At 41.4% G+C, this 20,728-nt stretch overlaps 1 protein-coding gene across 5 annotated transcripts in view; it reads left to right on the top strand.

The window, feature by feature from the left end:
- Positions 1-20,728, top strand: part of LOC128880094 (octopamine receptor beta-3R-like) — a 100,547-nt gene continuing 79,819 nt past the window's right edge. For 3 of the 5 annotated variants that reach the window (XM_054129795.1, XM_054129798.1, XM_054129799.1), the window contains exons 1-3: positions 6-142; positions 14,197-15,520; positions 17,922-18,159. In XM_054129795.1, coding sequence (XP_053985770.1) covers positions 14,876-15,520; positions 17,922-18,159 — 883 coding nt within the window. In that variant the 5' untranslated portion in view covers positions 6-142; positions 14,197-14,875. Of the gene's footprint in view, positions 143-5,729; positions 5,907-13,430; positions 13,639-14,196; positions 15,521-17,921; positions 18,160-20,728 lie in introns of those variants that run through there. The other 2 variants (XM_054129796.1, XM_054129797.1) reach the window with 2 other exon arrangements.

Genomic DNA, 20,728 nt, shown 5'->3' with positions numbered 1-20,728 from the left:
GATGACCCTGTGCGGCTGCCGGACCCCTGTGCCTTGCGAGGAAACGGACACTCGATTTCGGGGGTGGTTCCTCGAGTTTGCCAACCTGGTTCCCGGGGGTGAACGCGCACCGAGTTCTTGGCCCACGCACGACGCCGCGAAGGTCAGTTCGGGGGGTTTAGTTGGTACCTCTGGTGGCGAATGCGTTTGGGGATACCATGGATTGCCTTCGAGTTGGTTCGAGGGAAATTTTTTAATCGAGACTTGAATCGGAGAACTGAATGAATCGGAAGATGAATCGGAACTAAGTATTAGGGGTTGACGTAGCCAAAATTTTGCTGTCGATAAGCTTCAACTTTCCTTCAATTTTCCTCGTGCAATCGTCTTTTGGGGCAGCTTTGTAGCAACGTTTCAAGCGCGTCAAAAACGATGAATGAAAATATACCTGGATTCGGCATTGGTTTGCACCCCTCCCCCAAAAAGTGAACGATATCGTAGCTCTACCGAAGGGATCGATGATCCGAAAATATTAGAGTCCCGTGGGAGATTTTTGAAACTACATGGATCAGTGCGGGTGGGGAATCCCGTGTCTTGCAAGGAAATGGACACCCGATTTAGGGGGTAGATCCTTCAATTTAACACCGCGGCTTTTGGGGAGTGAATACGCGTTGAATGCGCGGCGAGACCCGTCGTCGGCGCAGAGAACAATCCAAGGGAAACGTTTCTTAGCTTTGGAGGGTGAATACGTTTAGTGGTTGATCCTATGAAGAGGGTTGTTCGCGAGAATGATCTCAAAACGATTCTTACGGATATTTTTAATCGTGAATAACTGCCGACGATAAATAGTTCTTCGCATGTTTGTTATACATGGATTTTTAACGATAAATATGCGTCTTCGATAGTCGGATCTCGGTGTGTTTTCAAGTATCTACTTGGATTCTGATTTTATACGGGTCTAGGTAAGCCGAATGCGAGGTCAGAATAATTTTCCTTCTTTCTGGGGATGTCCAACATCATCTTGAACTTTTTGCTGGGCATAAGTGAAATATGGATTATGATAAAACGTTTGGGGTATCTCTGAGAATAAAAGTTTCGGGGGTTGCCTTTCACAACGAGGAACTCGACGTTAAGGGCTGAAATCGTCTTCTAAGTTCGACCTTCGTAGCGTTAACTACATCTATATAAATAAAATTCAAGTGTCTGTATGTAATTTCGAAATAATGCTTTTTTTAAACTCTTGTATGATTTTTCGCAGCTTGCTGAAACCCAAACACGCTTTTGCAAAATTTTTGTCTGTTGTCTATTTAATCCGGCTAATCTCTGGAACTACAGAACGGATTTTAAAAATTTGTTCAGTAATAGAAAGCTACACTATCCCTGAGTGACATAGGCTTTGTTTTATTTTGATAAAAATACGTTTTCAATTTGAAATCTCAACATTTGTAAATCAAGTCGGATGAAAAGCGACGCTTGGTTAGTTTATCGGCGTACGATGCCCAAACAGGCTACTGATCGGCGTAGATATTTTTTTGTTTTTCTTTGTCGGCGTGACTGACGCGTAGCTCGACGAGACGAGTCACATTGTATAGAATAAGAATAGTGTTCCGCGCGGGTGAAACCGCGGGGCGCTAGTATACGAATAGAATCGATTAAACGGACGAAAAAATGTTTAATAAATCGCACAACACGTCGAAAACTATTCGCTCGATATTGAATTACAACTTTTTCAAACAATCCAACGCGTTAATTTCGCGGCAGAGATCCATCCACCCTAACTCGCAGTTTTCGTAAAGGTGGTAGCAATTATGGTTTTTGATTTCCCTTCTTTCTGGGGCACGGGATGTGGAGCGTTCTTTTCTTAGGCACGTATGAAATGTGGAATATTCATGCCGGTACGCGAAAGTTTCAAAGCGAAAGTGATAGGATCGTGCGCTAGGTAGGAAGCGGATCTCATAAAGATTACTTTTAATTCCTATGTATGGCCGGTTGAGCAATTGCGAATGTGCGCCTTTGACGAATGTCTTCCGCTACAAATAATGCTCCCGACGTTGTTGTACCGTCGCGTACTCGACGGTATTCCGGTTGTGTAAATAATGGTACACATTTTACCCTCGTACTTCAGACTCGGCGTTAAGTTGTTTTCTGGAGTTCGGTTCGACGATGTGTGCGAAACGCGGCGCGATTCTGCTCGAAACTCGCTCAGTTAGAAGTACGCGAAACTTTAAGGGTGGAAATTGTTGTGAACGTTGTATATACTGAGTAGAATGATTTTCTAAATTTATTTTCATTCGTGTTTGTCGAATGCAGTTGTTTCTCGACGAACTACGTAGTTTGGATTTTTTAACCCTTTGCACTCGAGGCCTTTTTTTTGTATCTACCAGGAATTCAAAATGCTTTCTTGGCATTCTATTGCTACGAATGCTAAGCTATCGAGATTTGAGAATCAGGTCACCTTTACCGCACTGACAATCATTTTATCGACATTTCGAGTTCCAAAGAAATTAAACTTAAAGAAACATTATTGCTGATAGATTTGCTGCGTGAAACCTAATGGTGACTGAGAGCCACCTCTCGAGTGCAAAGGGTTAACAAAATATCTAAAATGAATTTTTTCTTTTCATAAAATTACACGCTTCGAATTTTACGCGAATTTATCTATCTGAAGTTGTGGTTGAGAGAGCTCGCATTGAATTCGAGATCATCTTTTTTAAAGGATTCCTAATCTTTCAAACACAGAAAACGCGGCGCGCTGATCTGCGGTTCTTGTTTCACAGTGCACGTGAAATATGAGTTTCCTACTTTTTAGGGTTTCCTCCTATTGGAGGTGCATGATATATAGGACACCCATAATTTTCACATTTCTACTCCCCAAGGCATACGAAACGTTGGATTATTCTTCTCTCTACATTCTGAAACGCGAGGTACCTATTTCTGAATGCTCGATTTCTTTCGAGTTACGCCAAGTACCGGATATTCCTTCTGTAGACTTACAAAACCAGAGTACTATTAAAAAAAAAATAGGAATATTCCAAGTGTACATTCATCTAAATTTTATTAACCCTCTATGGACTCGTGTACCTTTCAGGTCACACGCTAATATACCAATATTTTACCAAATAATTTTACTTTTTTCAAAAAATGATGTATACGTCTTAATTATTTAATGTCTCTGATAACCAATAACAATATTGATGACGGTTTGCAGCACCATCGACTTGAAATATCAAAGAAATTTGGTCCATGGTGGGTTAAATTAAATTAAATATTTCGTTTAAGAGGTTACACTACTCTAGAGGTTGAAAAAAGAGGCCTAACTTTGATAATTAATTTTGAGAGCATCGCAAAAGGAATAGGATTTCTTTTGGCAGGGTTTATTTAACACATATTTAAGAATAAACCAAACTTGTTGTATTATAATTTTAGTACAAAATGGGGGCGACGAAGCGAGTCTCAAAAATTGACTTTTTTTAAAACGTCTTCACGGGAGTACGGTTAGCTCGTTGTGTATAACATTTGGAACAAAAAACCAACAAATTTTATAATATATATACTGTTGGCTATTGAAATACACAGAGGTTTTTTTTTATTTAATGTAAACTTTCGTTTTTATTAACTATTTACTATTTACTTTTTGGTCAAAAAATGGGTCGGTGCGCTATTTCTACAATATTTGATTTAAAAATAAAACGTACTTCTACAGCCGATAGTATATAGATAATATAATTTTTTCGTTATTTGTTCCAGATTTTATACACAATGAGGAAACCGTCCTCCCGTGAAGACGTTTTAAAAAAAAGTCAATCTTGTGGGCTCGTTTTATTGCCGCCATTTTGTCCTAAAATTATAATACAATAATATTTGTTTATACTTCAATATGTTTTAAATATACCCTGCAAAAAGAAATTCTATTCTAGAGTCGTGTTAGTCCTTAAAGTGAGGTTAGAAAGGAGATGTGGCTTTCCACTGTTTCTGTGTTTTCCTACAGCTTCGCGTGTTTCTTAAGTGCAAGTATTAAATATGAATTACATGCACGTTGTAACTTCGCGATATAGCTATATGCATTGACCATGCACTTATCGATGCACTTTCCGTGCTAGCTATCCGCGGACTTTTCATTGGCAATAGCCTGCAACGGGTATAGGATTCGGGGTCAAGTGTCACTGTTCCTTGAGAGTTCTTGGTATTTACGTTCCGCGAATAGCGTTCGAATAAACGAGTACGTTACCGGCGATTAAAAAGCGTAGATACACCCATTTCACGTCGAGTAGGAAAGTAGACTGACTGTATGAGAGATAGTCGTCAACTACGACAAACTACAGTCGTGACTTGTTACGCGTTTAAAAGAGATCGAAATAAAGAAACAAGAACTGACAGTATTATATAGCATTCACCAATGCTGTAGATTCGTTCCTTCTTCTCCACGAGAACAAGCTGACCTTTGATGCTTGTCGGCATTCGTCCTTAGCCAGATGTTTCGTTACGTCTACCGTTGTCATTCGCAAAGTTCGACGATCAGTTCTCTGTGTCGTTGCCTTTTTTCTAAGAATGTCTTCTCTTTTCACTTGTATCGAACTACTGTTGTACTGTACATGCATTACTGTTTGCCAAGATTGCACTAATTTACGTTGAAAGTAACTGTACAAACCCAGGGGGAGAATGGTTTCAATATTTCGGTCGAGCAAAAATTAACGACGCCAGAAATCGACCGACGGACGTCCGGATCGCACGGGTGGTTCGCGCATGCGCCTACGGGGAGCTAGGCGTAGTAATCTCAGGCCTCCGGCGTAGTAATCTCAATCGATCAAACAATTAGTACTTCGTATTGCGCTAATTAATATCGTGGCTCGATATCAAGGATAAAAATAATCTATTGCTAATAGTTAGTCGCTTTTATTGGCAAAAATACAGGGTGTCCCAAAAATGTTGTAACACCTTGAAAGGGGTGGTCCGGGAGGTGATTTGAAACAACTTTTTCCTTAGCGAAAATGTTGTCCGAGACTTCGTTGAGGAGATATTAACGGAAAACACTGACCAATCAGAGTGCGAGTATACCGTTGGAGCGGTAGCGTATGAGCGCGGGCGCCTATCGCGTAGCCTACGCTCAACCGGCATACTCGCGCTCTGATTGGTCAGTGTTTTCCGTTAATATCTCCTCAACGAAGCCTCGGACAACATTTTCGCTAAGGAAAAAGTTGTTTCAAATCACCTCACGGACCACCCTTTTCAAGGTGTTACAACATTTTTGGGACACCCTGTATATCGTTATTGATACTTGCAAGTCTCAATTATAAATGATACAAATAATTGATTGGGCAATCGACACCGATTACTACGCCTAGCGGCAATCAGGTGCGCATACGCTTACGGGGAGCTAGGCGTAGTAATCTCAGGCCTTCGGCGTAGTAATCTCAATCAATCAAACAATTAGTACTTCGTATTGCACTAATTATTATTGTGGCTCGATATCAAGGATAAAAATAATCTGTTGCTAATAGTTAGTCGCTTTTATCGACAAAAATATATCGTTATTGATGCTTGCAAGTCTCAATTATAAATGATGCAAATAATTGATTGGGCAATCGACACCGATTACTACGCCTAGCGGCAATCAGGTGCGCATGCTCCGGACGCTAGCAATGGATCAGTCGGTCGATTGCGGCGTTGTGATAGCCATGTTGGAATCATTCTCTCGCGAATAGTTTAATTTAGCACAATTTTGGGAAATATCGGTGTGTGTATGTCCGTTGTGAGCGAAAAGAAGGCATTCGTGGAACTAGTGCAAAGAATTCTAAAGAGGCAGCCACGAAACTTTGCGGACAATGACGGTGAACGCATCGAAGCAGATGGTCCTGTGGGGATATCGAGAAGCTGTCATTCGACATGGCATCTTCTCGTGGATAAGAAGAAGGAATGGAGTTGCAGCATTGGTGAGTCGATACATCAATCTTTATTTGTTCATTTCAATCTAGTCGTTCAATCTAGCCTTTCAATTTAGTTTTTAAGCACGAAATTAACAGAAACAATTACGTAAAAATTCTTTGATACGTCGGGGCCCGTGTTACCAAAATGGCGGGAAAAAGTGACGCTCTGAGATTCCGACGTATATAACTAATTCTTCGGATATTAAACTATTTTTTTTTTTAATAACTTTGTCTAACGGGAGAATTGTTTCGGAGTAACAGTTTCGGTAACGTGACAAAGGGATGAAATTGGAAAAATAGTTTGGTATAATTGTAACGGTTTCGAAATGGCTGGAGCAGCGAGTGGCTTCGATAATATTCCACGGATGACCGAATTTCGATTACTTCACGGGTACAATCAAGGGAATAAGGGGTGGAAAACAGCATCAGTCCAATTGGTAATTGTTCCGGTTCATTTCATAGCCGGTAGGCGTTACGTGCCCCGCAGCGGCGAGTGTGCTAATTGCCGACGGTAATTAGAGTCGGGTGATAAACTTTCCAGTAGTTGTGTCTACTAATTTTTCTCGGTGAACAAAGAATATTTAGAGAAATAGTTTATCCAAATATTTCGTTTCTTTCTTGTCGTAACAATCACGTATCTCGATTATCGTGACGGTTTCGAATTTTTCGCCGTCGGCGGCAGCGTCGCGTCGATCTTTAAGGAGGCTCTAGTGCAAATAGAAATAAATCCAAGAAAATTATAAAAATTTGTATACGGGTTAGATTTTATCCCAAAAATACCCATAGAAATTTTGGGAAGGCTAGGGTACCTAAAAGCTAAGAAATAAATGTTTCAATTTTTCACTTTTTAACGTGGAATCTTATGGGAAAATCCGTTTTCAACACACTCACTCACGTGCTACAAAGTAATTGACGCTGAGATTGGATCGAAAATTGTATGCATACTAGAAAAATATCTAAAGAACATATATTGATTTACAAAATATTCCGAGGGTACTTGTAGTATTAATAATAAATTAAAGAATACTAAGATAATGCGTTTTGTCTTCTGCTATTGACATAGTATAAGAGATCTGGCACGCTGTACGAGAGGTTAGAAAACGCGCGTTCAAATACAAACAGTACTGTAGTTTGTCTGAAAATAATTGATTTATATTACTTTATGAAACAATATGAATATAATAGATATAATAACGACTAAAAATCAATGTTTAACATAATTTTTGTTTATTTTGATATAAAATTGCGAATCATTGTAATATTCTAAATACTATGCCAGATTTACTACTACGTGAATCAAGCAACAATAGTAACTCTACAGGGTGTCCCAAAAGTCGAGGAGGAGTCGGAAATGGGGGGTAGCTCAGACGATTCTGAACAACAATTTCCTTTGCAAAAATGTCGGATGGGGCTTCGTTAAAGAGATATTAAGAGAAAACCCCGACCAATCAGAGCGCGCGTAGACCGTTGGAGTCCTCCCCGAGTTTTGGGACACCCTGTATATTGACTTACAGCGTAACTGTAGAGCCTCCTTAAGGGGTCTCGAAAAATAAAGCAATTTTCGGGATTTTTTTCAAAGGAAACTACTTCATTTAACGATTCCAAGTTTTAAGCGTTCATTAAATAACATTCAAACACTCTGCTCAAATTTTTGAAAGCCGTAATAATAAATATATTTTAAGTTGTTACGATTGTAAAGAGGGCTCGGAAAAAAAACGCTTGTTGCTGGCGATCATGATTGCAGCTGTCGTAGTCATCTGAAACAAACTTAGAAAATGCAATTAAAAGAAATCGATTTTTCGAAACCGTCAAACTAGGGAGATTCCTTAAGGGTCTCGACTTTCTTGGAATTCGTTACTTTAGGCAGATTTCGCGATAACGAGACACTTTTGAAAATCTGAACGAAATTCGTTGCTTTGTAGGAAATATGTTTATTTCTCGTGACCTGGAAATTTCTAGAAATTGCTTTGGTATTTCTACCGTCGCTTTTGCTAGAGAAGAATATAATACTCGACCAATGTGTACTTTTCTGCATTCGTGGATGTATGCATAAACACAGCTTTTTAGTTGCAGCCTTTGAGTGGCTTTTCCTTTGAGTACTTCCATCAAGAGTTTGAAGCCAATTAAATTAATACGGGACATACAAATCGGAAAATATAAATTAAAGTTCGGTTGAACAGATGTAGGAGCAGGTTTTAATCCTGTTTTTATTTCATTTTCCGTTAAAAATAATATTACGAGTGAATTTAAATAACTTCCCATTGTGTTTCGCTGTATATATGTTCGTACCTTTTATTATGACGATTCTATTATTAATATTTATTTCTTGGAAATGGATCAGTAGCCCTTCCCAGGGGTTGAAATAATTTCTATTGGAATAGTAAATAATAAATAACAAGCGAAATGATGAATAACTTCTCATTTAAATAATTGCTTCGATAAGAATTCATTTAAATAAGGTTCAACTCTGTCTTTTCCTCGGTCTGAAACGGTTTCTACGGAACTTTTCGTATTCCATTGGGATAAATATTTCACACGAAACACCGGAGTCTAGCATTAAAACAGAACGAGAGAATAAATCAGCGGACTCTCGAAAATTGTAAAGATATTTCCCTAGATTCCATAATTTACATCGCATTGGCTTCGGAACGACGTTGTATGAAAGTTGCACCGCGAGAGGAAACAATTTCAACGCACAATTATTAATCGTACGTGTCGCCGTTTCTTCGGGGTTTTATTTTATTTAAGCACGTGAACATGTCTCGCGTTAACTTGAAAGTCACGCTAACGCGCCACGCGATTAACAATTCCAAGTAAAAATAAATTTACGAAGAGAATTTCTCTTCATCGTTGCCTGGCTTGACTGGCCGCTTGCTTTTCTTTTAGCGCTAAAAGAAAGAAAAAAAACCAAATAATAACGGAGAAAACGTTGTAATTAATTTTGCTTATCTTGAACTAATTAAACGAAACTGTTGGCTCGTTCGTTTTTCCGCGTGCTAAAGTAAATTGCTTGGGTCTCGGGTGCTGTAAAATTGAAATTGAATTTCGGTAGGTCGCCGTTAATTAACATCGTGTACAGTCCGTCCAAACGTCGCGCGACTCACTTTTCGCGAAAGAAAAAGAGAAGAAAATGGTAGCGGAACATAAATTGCGCCCTTTACGCGTGCGTAAGTGGAACGGAAACGATTTGGTCACGTGACCGCTGTCTCGTTATTCGAATTAAAACCGACACCTTCGTTTCATTAGCTAATTACGTTCGCGCAGTTGGTTTAACGCGATTGAAAGTATCGAGTTTGAGTAGTAGTTCTGTGTTTTATAAATAAACAAAATGAAAAAGGAAAAGTGTGGGTCGAAGCTACCGGAAAAACTTTCTGAAAAATTAACGAATCGTAGAGGTTCGAACAAGTTTCAAGGTTTCCAGACCGCAGCTATCTTGCCTCTAGCCGCGTGGACTCGCTCGGCCCGAGATCCAGTCATTTTCTCGCGATTTTCCGTCCGATAGAGCAGCGCGGAATCCTGCAAAGCGGCCAAAGTCTTATTCCGGCAAAAAAATGTCCGTCCGTAGCGTCATGAAACCGGGGGACTGCAGTAAAGGAAACGAGCGGACAATTCGTTTCTGGCGGAGCGGGTTTGGAAATTCAGTTTCCTAAAATTCCGGACGATGTCTCGACGATCGGATCCGACGGCGTCCAAGCACGGGGAATGGCCCCGGGAGAAACGTAAACTGGAAGATTCCAGGGTGGAAAGGGGTGGACCGTAGAGTCTGGGATCTAAGAAAGGACGCCGACGGCCGGTACGATGGAAATCGTAACACGGAAACGTAGCCGCCGGTGAAATTGTTCCACATCCATTCCGCGTGTTTTATACTCCGAATAACGTCTATCGATTGACACACATTCCTTCTCCTTCCTTTCCCGACGTTCGCGTGGCGTGTGGGCGACCAGCTTTCCCTGCTCTGGGGACTCCAACTCCGGGCTGATCCTTCGCCGGCGAGATTGAATTTCGCGCGGCTTACGCGCCAAAGCGTTGAAACTTTCCCTGCGCCTCCGGCGGCTGCGTTTCGCTGAGAACGACTGTTCGGGAACCGACCGGAGACGGTCGTTGGATTTTTGCGATTAAGGGGTCGCTCGGACAGAACCGCGGCTATGCCTATGACACTCGCGCTTCTGGAAGCGTGCCCCTGGGGTCGTTCGCGTATGCGCTTCGGATAGGTCGCAAGAATGCTTATTTGATTTCCGTGAAAACAAACAGCGCATTTCATGCTAGGTTAACCGCAATTTCAACGCGTTCAGTACGAATTCCTAAACGTTTGAAACCCCGCGGAAAGGCTCCTCCGGGCCGAGATATGCATCATAGCAACGTCGCGTCGGATGAATCGCTTTTCCGGCCGCGCTAAATATTCGTTCGAAGACGATGTTAACCCCCTTTTCCGTTTTAATACGGTCCCACTCGCCGTTCCGCGGCTACGAAGGCGTTGTAATTAAAGGTCTGAGAACCCGGCGCAGCTCCAGAATTCCCTGGCTCTTTCATTATGCTCGCTGACATGCAGCGACGCGGCCACTTCGCCTTCTACCCGAACCGCCGCGGAAAGTATTTCACCGTCACGCCGCGTAATTTCGCGAGCCTCTTGTAATCTTCGCAAATAGGTTCATCTTCGTGCAATCACTTTTTAAGTAGAAGCTACGACGCGACGGGAGTGCAAACTTTTTCTTCTGGGTTGCCGGGAGGGAGAAAGAAGCCGCGAGATGAGGCGATTTGTCATCGATGCAATTTGTAACGGAAGTCCGCGGAGGATGAACTTGTCAGGCTGTTGAACGACGCATTTGTTTCGCGGCTGCTGTTGTTCGGAAGCTTATCGAACACGGCTCTCGCAACACTGTCCTCCATTTTTCTTTCGGATCTGTGCGAATTAATGTTGGCTAAGGGAGCTCGAATCACGTGCTGTAAAAAGCAACGAAACTCGTGAGCATCGTAATTTTCTGGTGTTAGGAAATTAGAGATAGCTAAATGGCTGAAGGAGGCCATGTGTTTAGTAGATAATGTGCTTTGTCATTTTAGCACTAGTAAAATCGAACGCATGGAACGTATATGTTCAACTGACAGTAGTACAGTGAAGTCTCCGTAAATGCACAAATATCTCCACCATAAGTGAGGGGTATACCCTTTGAGGAGTCTAAAAGTTCGATCGCCGAGCAGTGTAATATGATCTGGGATCGGGTTACTCAATAAGAGAATTTAATACAACGATGAAAATTTTTTTATCATTAACTTTTTTGTTGTAAAACTTTTACCATCATATTCCTAACATTCTTCTGATTAAAATGAGACCAAACACGACGTAATTCGCAACATATTTACTTCTAACAATTTATTATGTATCATATATCGTAGAACACTAACTAAAAAAAAGCATGGTAAATATCGTCCGAATTATATCGTGTTTGGTCTCATTTTAATTAGAAAAACGCCAGGAATATAATGGTAGAATGTAAAAAGTCCACCATAAATGCACTAGTTCAGTCCCGAGTTTGTGCATTAATGGAGATTTTACTCAGAGGTCGATCCAAGACCGTGTAGGATGCAGGGGTTTCGAGGGTTGCAGATCTATCGCCTACGCTCCATCAAAGGAGCACTTGCGGAAAAGGGATCGCGGTCTGTTGCCCTCTAGTGGCGAGCACGAGAGGCGTCGCCACAAATGAACGGTCAATCTTGTCCAAGTATCATCGAGCGCGCATGCACGGAACAAGCCTCTTAGCCTATGGCCACTTATGACCAGAAGGATCGCAAACTAATACCGAACATCTCTCCTGAGCGCACCGCTGTCTTGGAAAGGGAACGACGGTTCGAATAACTAGTCCTCTCCGGGTTCTTAGTTTTCAAGCACCGCCAACTCCACTTGCCTGTAGTGTTACGGACCTTTTCCCTTGGGTTAGTCTTGCTGCTGGTGCGCGGTACAATTCCACGAGATACCACTCGTTCTGTTTAATTGTCGCGATAATTCCTTCGGTAAATTCTGCCTGGTTATCTCTACTGCTTCTTGGAACTGACGGTGATCAAGTATCAGCCAGCTTCCTGTCTAAGCGTCGCACATTGGTCCAATTCGCGAAAAACCTGGCCAAAATTCAATTTTTGAAGTACACGGAATCAGTAAACTGCCGTAGTGTATTGGACAAAAAATGTTTGTTGTAACTACAACAAATTTGGGTAAAATGTTTCAATTGCATGTGAAAATAGAGGTTTTATGAAAATCTAATGGCTTTTTAATATACATGTCGGCCATATTGGATCCGCCATTTTGAATTTTGCAATTCTCATATCAGATTCGAAGTTTGCAGCTCAAATTAGTCATGAATACCAAGTTTCATGAAAATCTAATGGCTTTTTAATATACATGTTTAATATACATTTTGCAATTCTGATATCAGATTCGTAATTTTCGTCCCAAATAACTCAAAAAATGCCAAATTTCATGACAATCTAATAAGTTTTTCATATATGTACATGTCGGCCATATTGGATCGGCCATTTTGAATTTTGCAATTTTCATATCAGATTCGAAGTTTGCGGCTCAAATAAGTCGTAAATACCAAGTTTCATGAAAATCTAATGACTTATTAATATAGATGTCGGCCATATTGGATCCGGTATTTTGAATTTTGCGCTTCTGATATCAAATTCGAAGTTTGCGGCCTTCGCAACACATACATACCAACTTTCATGAGAATCTAATAATTTTTGAATATACATGTCGGCCATATTGGATCCGCCATTTTGAATTTTGCACTTCCGATCCGAAAGCTCTTTCTAATTTTGGTAATCTGGACTACTGTGCGTCGCTGCCTATGGTCTGAGTAGACTGCGCATAGACGCGAGCTTAGAATTCCGTTAGGTTGAAAATTTTTGAAAGAGGAATGCGGATCTTTGAACCGATGTTTCCTGAAATTTCATAACGGACAAACGTCTGCGAGTAGTCAAATAAAATACATTTTAAAAATTCTATTTCGGAGATACCGGACGACTCTCTTTCTCCATTCCCCGGCTGACCTTTCCGTGTCCAGATATGATACGCGATGTCCTTGCCGCGGCATAAGAGAAAAGAATTGGATCCCTCGAAATCCTATTTCCTGAGAGTCTCCAAAGGCTAAACTTGTCATGTTGTTGAGCGAAGTAGTTATTTCGTAGCTGCTGCATCGCCAAAGCTGATTGAACGAGGCTTCGCGATTCTTTCCGTCTCTTCATTTTAGAATCTTCTCGTTTATCGATTCGGAAGAAGCAAGTAATATTCTTGGATTCCTGTGTAGAGAATTCGAAGTTGTTGATGTTTTATTGTTTCGATACTAATCTAACGTACGTTTGGGTTTATTCAAGTTTTAAGTGATTCGAAAGTTAGCATGCCATCTCGAGTGCGCCGATCTTCTGTTTAATCAGCCGAAATAGCATAAAGTCCGCAATAAACGAAACGTATTTAAGGTGTCAGCAGTCGTCTAAAAGTTTCGCGGGAAATTTTAATATCGGAATATTAAATTTCAGAGCAAAGAGGATCTTCAGCGTTTCCTGTTCGAACTGTCAGTTGGACGGCGTCCCTGGGGATTACCTTGCCTCCCGGTTTTACATATTGCCGCATCCCGAAAATGTATGCGGCCTGCAAAACCGATGCAATTGCCGGCGCGCAACGCTAGCGCCTTTAATCTCTTCGCTCGTCGCTATGCGCCTGGAATCTTGTAATTAATATTTCCCCGTAAGCATTGTTAAACTCGTAACAGGTGCAAGTCTGCTTGCTGTAGCTCGATAACGTGTTACCTAGGCAGAAATTTTCGTGGAATTTGAGAAATTACCTTACTCGGATCGCTACCTCGACTCCTTCCGAACCGGAGCTTCAAAAGATACCACGAAAAAAAGCGCTAACATCGTAAAATAGCTTTTTACATTTTTATATCGGAAACAATTCCGGACATGGACCCTATTATCCCTTGGGGTAATTTCAGCATTGGTGGAAAGTCATTCGAATAGAAATGTAATCAAATAAATTCGCGAACATATTTTTATTCAAGTAACATTATTCGGAGGCGGATTCGAAAATTCGTCGCTGGAAATGAAATTTGTCCAACTCGGAATTTCGAGTCACCTAGTTGGCTGGTTTAATTACGCGATTGAGAATGAAGCGTTCGAATAGATCGCGCACGTATTACGCGATCAAGTAATCCCCAAACAAATTGCATTACCCAGATTCCCGTAAACAAACGCAAGAACAAGACTTCGCTCTAATATATCGATTGCCTCTATCTCTGAATTACAGGGGCTGCGTCGAACGAGGAGCAAGTGGGATTAAGCTAATACCTTCGATAGGTTTTGTTCGAATCGATAAACACCGGCGCTGGGATAATACGAATTCGGTGACGTCGCAGAGGAGAGACTCTAGTTTTTCTACAGTGAACGATGAACGTTGAACTCTCGCGAAAGAGAGGTGTAAGTGATACAAACAGGATATTCGTCGTCGACTTCGAGAGCAAGCTTTGCTTTGAGTCACGTTCACATCTCGGCTTCATCAATGGGCGTTTCGCAGATATCGACCATCGTCACGACGGTGCAGGCATCGATCCTCGATCATGTTGACAAGTGCATCGGAACTAACTTTCAAAGAAGGCCTCACTTGAGGGCCCGAGATGACCACTTTCTGTCCATGAAAAAGTACCTCGGATATTGCTGAAGACCTCGTCACGGATCAGAGTATAGGAAGCCATAAGTACGAGGCATAGGGAGCCATAGGAAGCTAATCAAGACTTTAGAAAAAGGAGGACGAAGTCTACGAAAGGTGTCCAGCGGGATACCATCGAGTCGGTGAAAAGATTCAGGGCTTCTATCACCCTCTAAACGTACCATTAGAGGTGAATGCCAACCATGATCACCGTGGTCAAGGGTACCCCGCAGTCATGACAGAGTAAACCATTCGAGGATCATCCGAGACCTCGTCCACCATGTTGAACGTAATGGCGGCGGTGACGACGAGCCTGCCCAACCGAGTGGACCCAACTCCGACTACCTCGAGCAACACCAGCAGCCCCTCCAGCACAGCCGCCAACAACGTGACGTCTGTGCCGGTGGAGAATCCCACGGTCGAGAACCTTCCTGAGAACGTGAACGTGTTCGTGGTGGTGATCAAGGGCATAATCATGGGTAGCATAATCACGACGGCAATGCTAGGAAACGCGTTGGTGATCGCCAGCGTCAGGAGACACAGAAGGCTACGGGTGGTGACGAACTGTTACGTAGTCAGTCTGGCGGCCGCTGATCTGCTAGTGGCTATGTGCGCGATGACGTTCAACGCGTCAGCCGAATTGTCTGGGGGCAAGTGGTTGTTCGGACGGTTCATGTGCGACGTCTGGAACTCCCTTGACGTATATTTCTCCACAGCCTCTATCCTTCATCTGTGCTGCATCAGCGTGGACAGGTACTACGCCATCGTCAGCCCTCTGGAGTATACCGTCATCATGAGACAGGGCACCGTCGGCTGCATGCTGGGCAGCGCATGGACTCTGCCGGCTTTCATCAGCTTCATACCGATATTCATGGGCTGGTACACCACGCAAGAACACTTGGAGTACATGGTCAAGAATCCGGAGGTAGGTTTGTCTCGTTAAACGTACAAATTTGTCTACGATAAGTGCACCAGCCCCACCACCAGGGGGGTATACCTGTTGGGGAGGCCAGGAGTTCGATCGTCCGAGTTTCGTATATTCTTTGATGTTGAATTTTGCAATTCTCATATCAGATTCAACGTTTACGGCTCAAATAAGTCGTAAATACCAAGTTTCATGAAAATCTAATGACTTATTAATATAGGTGTCGGCCATATTGGATCCGCCATTTTGAATTTTGCAATTTTCATATCAGATTCGAAGTTTGCGGCTCAAATAAGTCGTAAATACCAAGTTTCATGAAAATCTAATGACTTATTAATATAGGTGTCGGCCATATTGGATCCGCCATTTTGAATTTTGCAATTTTCATATCAGATTCAAAGTTTAGGGCTCAAATAAGTCGTAAATACCAAGTCTCATGAAAATCTAAGAACTTTGTAATATATATGTCTGCCATATTGGATCGGCCATTTTGAATTTTGACATTTTTGGGACATCCTGTGCATCGTAGAACACTAACTGAAAAAATTGCATGGTAAATATCGTCCGAATTATATCGTGTTTGGTCTCATTGTAATCAGAAAAACGTGAGGAATATAATGGTACAACTTTTACAACAAAAAAATTATAAATAAAAAGGTTTCACCGTTGCATTACCCTCTGATAATTACACGAATTATGATATATATAAATATTAATGAGAACACATTTTCAATGGACAAAATAAATATTGTATAATACTTACGTTATCAAAATGAGAGACATTCTTGAATTTTATAATGCGTCCAATTACTACCGGTCGGCAAACTATTGAAAAATCAACACCGCGTCTTGTGTCCACTTGGTAAACGTTCCTCCTAGCGTACCGAATTCTAAATTCCGGCAATAATTCCTCAGGGATAAGGCGATTTGCGCAATGGTCTTGGACGATTTGCATACGCACGCGTTACAGTAAATCGACCAATCATGTCCTCCACGTCGTTCGCGTAACTTGCACTATTGTTTCCACGATTGGTTAATTTGGTTATGCATAGTGTCTGACGCATCATGAGAACACCATCGTCGGTGTCCCGGTTCATTGTAAATGCAGAAGTAATGGTAATTTAGTACGGGAGGATTGAATTTTCGATCTCGAAGGATCAATTGTTCCATATTCATACAGTTGCAATCGGCCTCGAGCTGCTTTTTCTTCGCGTGGACGCCATGAAAAAATTGAATTTAATCGCACGTATTTTCTCAATCGCGACAACATATTTTCCGTTCCGTTGAAATAGCATTTGCGAACTTGCGCTGACCGAGGCTGCGCGATTCAAATGGAATCACTCATTAACGAAATGGAACGCGATTCCTGTATTCAAGATGGAAACGTCAAGTTCTCGTGTCCGTTACGTTAGAATCGTTCGCTGGACGAATCCAATTTAAAACGTGTCTTCGGGCTGTTGTAATAAAAATAAACTGGCGTGACAGGGCCAAGCCAATGCTCCATTTGCCGGCGAAACAAAATTAAATCGTAGCTACAGTTTTCAACTCCATTAAAGTTATTTCGGTCGTAATGATCTCCGAGCGACGCCACTAGCGGGAATTGCAATTTTTTCTTTTCCAAACGAATCCCGTCCAATTCAGATATCGATATCTCGTCATCGCGCGCGACAGGGCCTCGCGTTCCCGATTAATTCATTTTTAATTACCGTTGTTGGTCCGTTCGTGGAATTTCGTGTTTTCCTTTAATTTATGTTAAATCGAGCCACCTCCCGCGGGCCCCGCTTCTTGTTCATTACGCGATGTAACTGACGGAAGTTAAATGCAAATTACGATTAGCACGATACATTGTTTCGAAATGAAGTTTACGTAAGCTCGGTGAAAGGCTTCATCTCGTTATGGCAGGTGAGGGGTTTAATAAAAATGCTGCATGCACGACGGAAACTCCGCCGAGAGAAGAAAATTAAATTAAAAACCTAGCTTAACGTTTATGGAAATTCGAGACTCGATTATTATTATTGAAACAAATTCGCGTTGTGTCGGCGGACTTTTGATTTCCATCTACGAAACGAATCGAGCCCTTACAGATCCCTTTAGACGGTCATGTCCGTTCTCAGTTCAGTTTCAGTTTCAGTCGAACTGTCAGTTTTTAACCGACTTTGAAAAGGAGCAGGTTACTCAAGTTTTTCTTTGTTTCCTATGTGTAAAAAGTAAGCAGTAAAAGAAGAACGGAAACGGAGACTGAGAACTGACGAGAGACCTATTTGTTTCGTTTCATTTCTTAGAATTCCTAAGTGTAAACAAAAGGGAACAGTAAGAACTGAACGGACCATGTTAAAGGACCTAGACTAATATTAATGCGACAGTTAAATCCGTTTACACTAATTGCACGTTTTTGTTTTAGGTTTGCTCGTTTGTGGTGAACCGACCGTACGCGGTGATCAGCTCCTGCGTGTCCTTCTGGATCCCCGGCCTGGTGATGATAGTGATGTACTATAAGATCTACAAGGAGGCCGTCAGGCAAAGGAAGGCGCTCAGCAGGACGTCCAGTAATATAGTTCTGAATAGTGTCCACCATCACAGGTCGTCAACCAGGCAACACCATCACCAGCAGATGCTACTCCAAGCGGCGGCTGAGACTGGTGAGTTTTGCACTACATAGAACGTTTATAGCGTGTCGGTGAAGTTCGCGCAGCGTCACGATGACGAAGCACCAGACCGCCTGGCTCGCCTTTTCGTAGCTATTTCTTGGAGCAACACCTGTAGGGGTGCACGGTTTCTTTTGTCTTTTCTTCCAAGGCGCTACTTGTTGAGCCAGGACTTTCTAGGGGTTGAAAGCAGGTCGATACTTGGGCGTGAGACAGAGATTAATATTTGGAAGGGCTGGGAGTTGAGGGGCGACATTTAAAAAAAGAAATTCTCCACCACTCCACTCGAATATCGAGACAAGTAATGTTGGTCTGTCGAGCCGAGTCGAGAGTGTTTGAAAATTCCGAGCAACAGTAAAGTCTGTATAAATGCACAAACTCGGGACTGAAGTAGTGCATTTATGGTACACTTCGTACATTCTCACATTAGGAGATTAATATTTGGAAGGGCTGGGAGTTGAGGGACGTCATTTAAAAAAAGAAATTCTCCAGCGAGACTCGTACTACTGTTTTCAACCCTTTGGTCTTTGATGATGAAATCATTGTTTAAAATTAGTATAGTTCCTCGAAGGCTTCATCAGTCGCAGTAATTTTTACTCGATTTGCCTTTCGAGGTAACGAAATACGTCGAAGGATGCGGCAGATGCAAGGTTTGCACGTCTAGTGTGAGTAGTTTCAGATACTAAGGGGAAACTGACTGTTGATGGTCAGCTGCGGCGTATATCCAATATCACGAGTAACTACATATATCTCCCTAGAACTTTCCAAACGTATATTACTTTAGCGATTATTTCGAGTTAATATCATTACTCGGAATGATATAAACTTGTCAAGTATACAGGGTGAGTCACCTAACGTTTGCACCTCGAATAACTTTGTTCTTTTTAAAGATACGTCGAATATCATAAGGACAAAGTTGAATGGTTCAATGGGACTCACACGATGGCAAAAATATTTTTGTTTTTATGTCATTTTTTTAAATGCAACCAAACCTCTTGAGACACCTGCAATGATCGCAATTATGATGTTCGACGTATCTTGAAAAACACCAAATATATTTAAGGTGGAGACGTTAGGTGTCTCACCCTGTATATGGAAATTCAGGGAACCTGCCAGGAACTCGTGACAAAGTATGTTATTTTAGATCGTATTCGTACCACATTTCTGATAATGGGCACGCATGAATCATCGATCGACGAATAGCGATTAATTATAAGCGGATCGAGCCGCTTCCAGATTCCATCCCACCGAGTGATTAATTTTTGGCTCTGGTAATTAATCGAGGTCCGACGACCACGCGAATATTCGACGTTAGGTGAAAATGTCGAAATCGGCGGACGGTTTCGGGGATAAAAACCGTGGCTGGTGTTAATTAAAATTGACGGGTTTTTATTAAAGGGTTAATTAAAGATGCGGTCGCCAACTAGTACCTCCTTTGAGGAAATTACGCTTTCCGTGGCATAAATCGCGGAAAAATGAAGCGCAATTGAAAGTCGTTGAAGTTTAAACGCGATATACATATAATTTATACCGAGACTTCTTAAACTATGAGTCGCGAAACCCAAACGGGGTCGCTTAGCGAAATCCTGGGGTCACGAAAAATGTAGTTTTCATAACAAATAGGGTACATAATAATTTTACAACTTTTCGTGCAATTTTTAATTGCATACTTTTGCATGTTTTTAAACAAATTCAATATGTTCGCAACCCAATATGTATATGTATAATTAATCAATAATGTTCGCAACCCAATATGTATATGTATAATTAATCAATAATGTTCGCAACCCAAAAAACATTAAATAAAGGTACGTAAATATTTCATGATGATTTATTGATTATGTAACGATATATGTACTAATGAAAAAATATAGTTTTAGAATTTGTTTGAAAACATACAAAAATATGAAATTAAAAATTGCACAAAAATTTTTAAATCATCACAAAATATTTATATACCTTTATTTTATATTTTTTGGATTCCGAAAAAGATCACAATCATGAATGGGGGTCGCGAATGAAAAATGTTCAAGAATCTCTGATCTACACTCTCGATGACAAATTACGAATCGAACGAACGTCGATTTAATTCGCGAAACAGGACTCGGGAAGCAATCGGTCGTAGAGATGCGCGCAGTTTTTAAGGGAACGTCGACGATTTACTGGTTAATTGATTGTATTTCACTATCGGAGTAGTTCCATGAAATTCGGGGAGTCGGGGGTGATTGTGCTGGGACCATGAAGCAAGCTGAATTGCGCAATTTAATCGAAGCTTCGAGCTGCACGGTGCAAAAAATTTTTCATTAACAGTCATACATTCTCTGAATCGGATTTGGCGTCCTATTGAATTAGATTTTTAACCAGAATCCGTTTGGACATTCGTGCAATTTTAATAATTGCTTCGTTCTTACGAATGCGTAAATTTATCGCATTTCCGCTCGTTACGTAGCTATATACACAGTTTTATATTTCACCATCTAATTTCCTCTCCATAATTTCTCTCCAGTCTCCAAGGAGCGCGCTTTTCGTACCGGAAGTTAGTTGCTGGTAACCACGGGATAAA

Source organism: Hylaeus volcanicus, chromosome 7 (assembly GCF_026283585.1).
Source record: "Hylaeus volcanicus isolate JK05 chromosome 7, UHH_iyHylVolc1.0_haploid, whole genome shotgun sequence".
Classification (NCBI taxonomy): Eukaryota; Metazoa; Arthropoda; class Insecta; order Hymenoptera; family Colletidae; genus Hylaeus; species Hylaeus volcanicus.
Note: the sequence above shows the minus strand (reverse complement) of the source record. Positions and strands in the feature narration are given on the sequence as shown.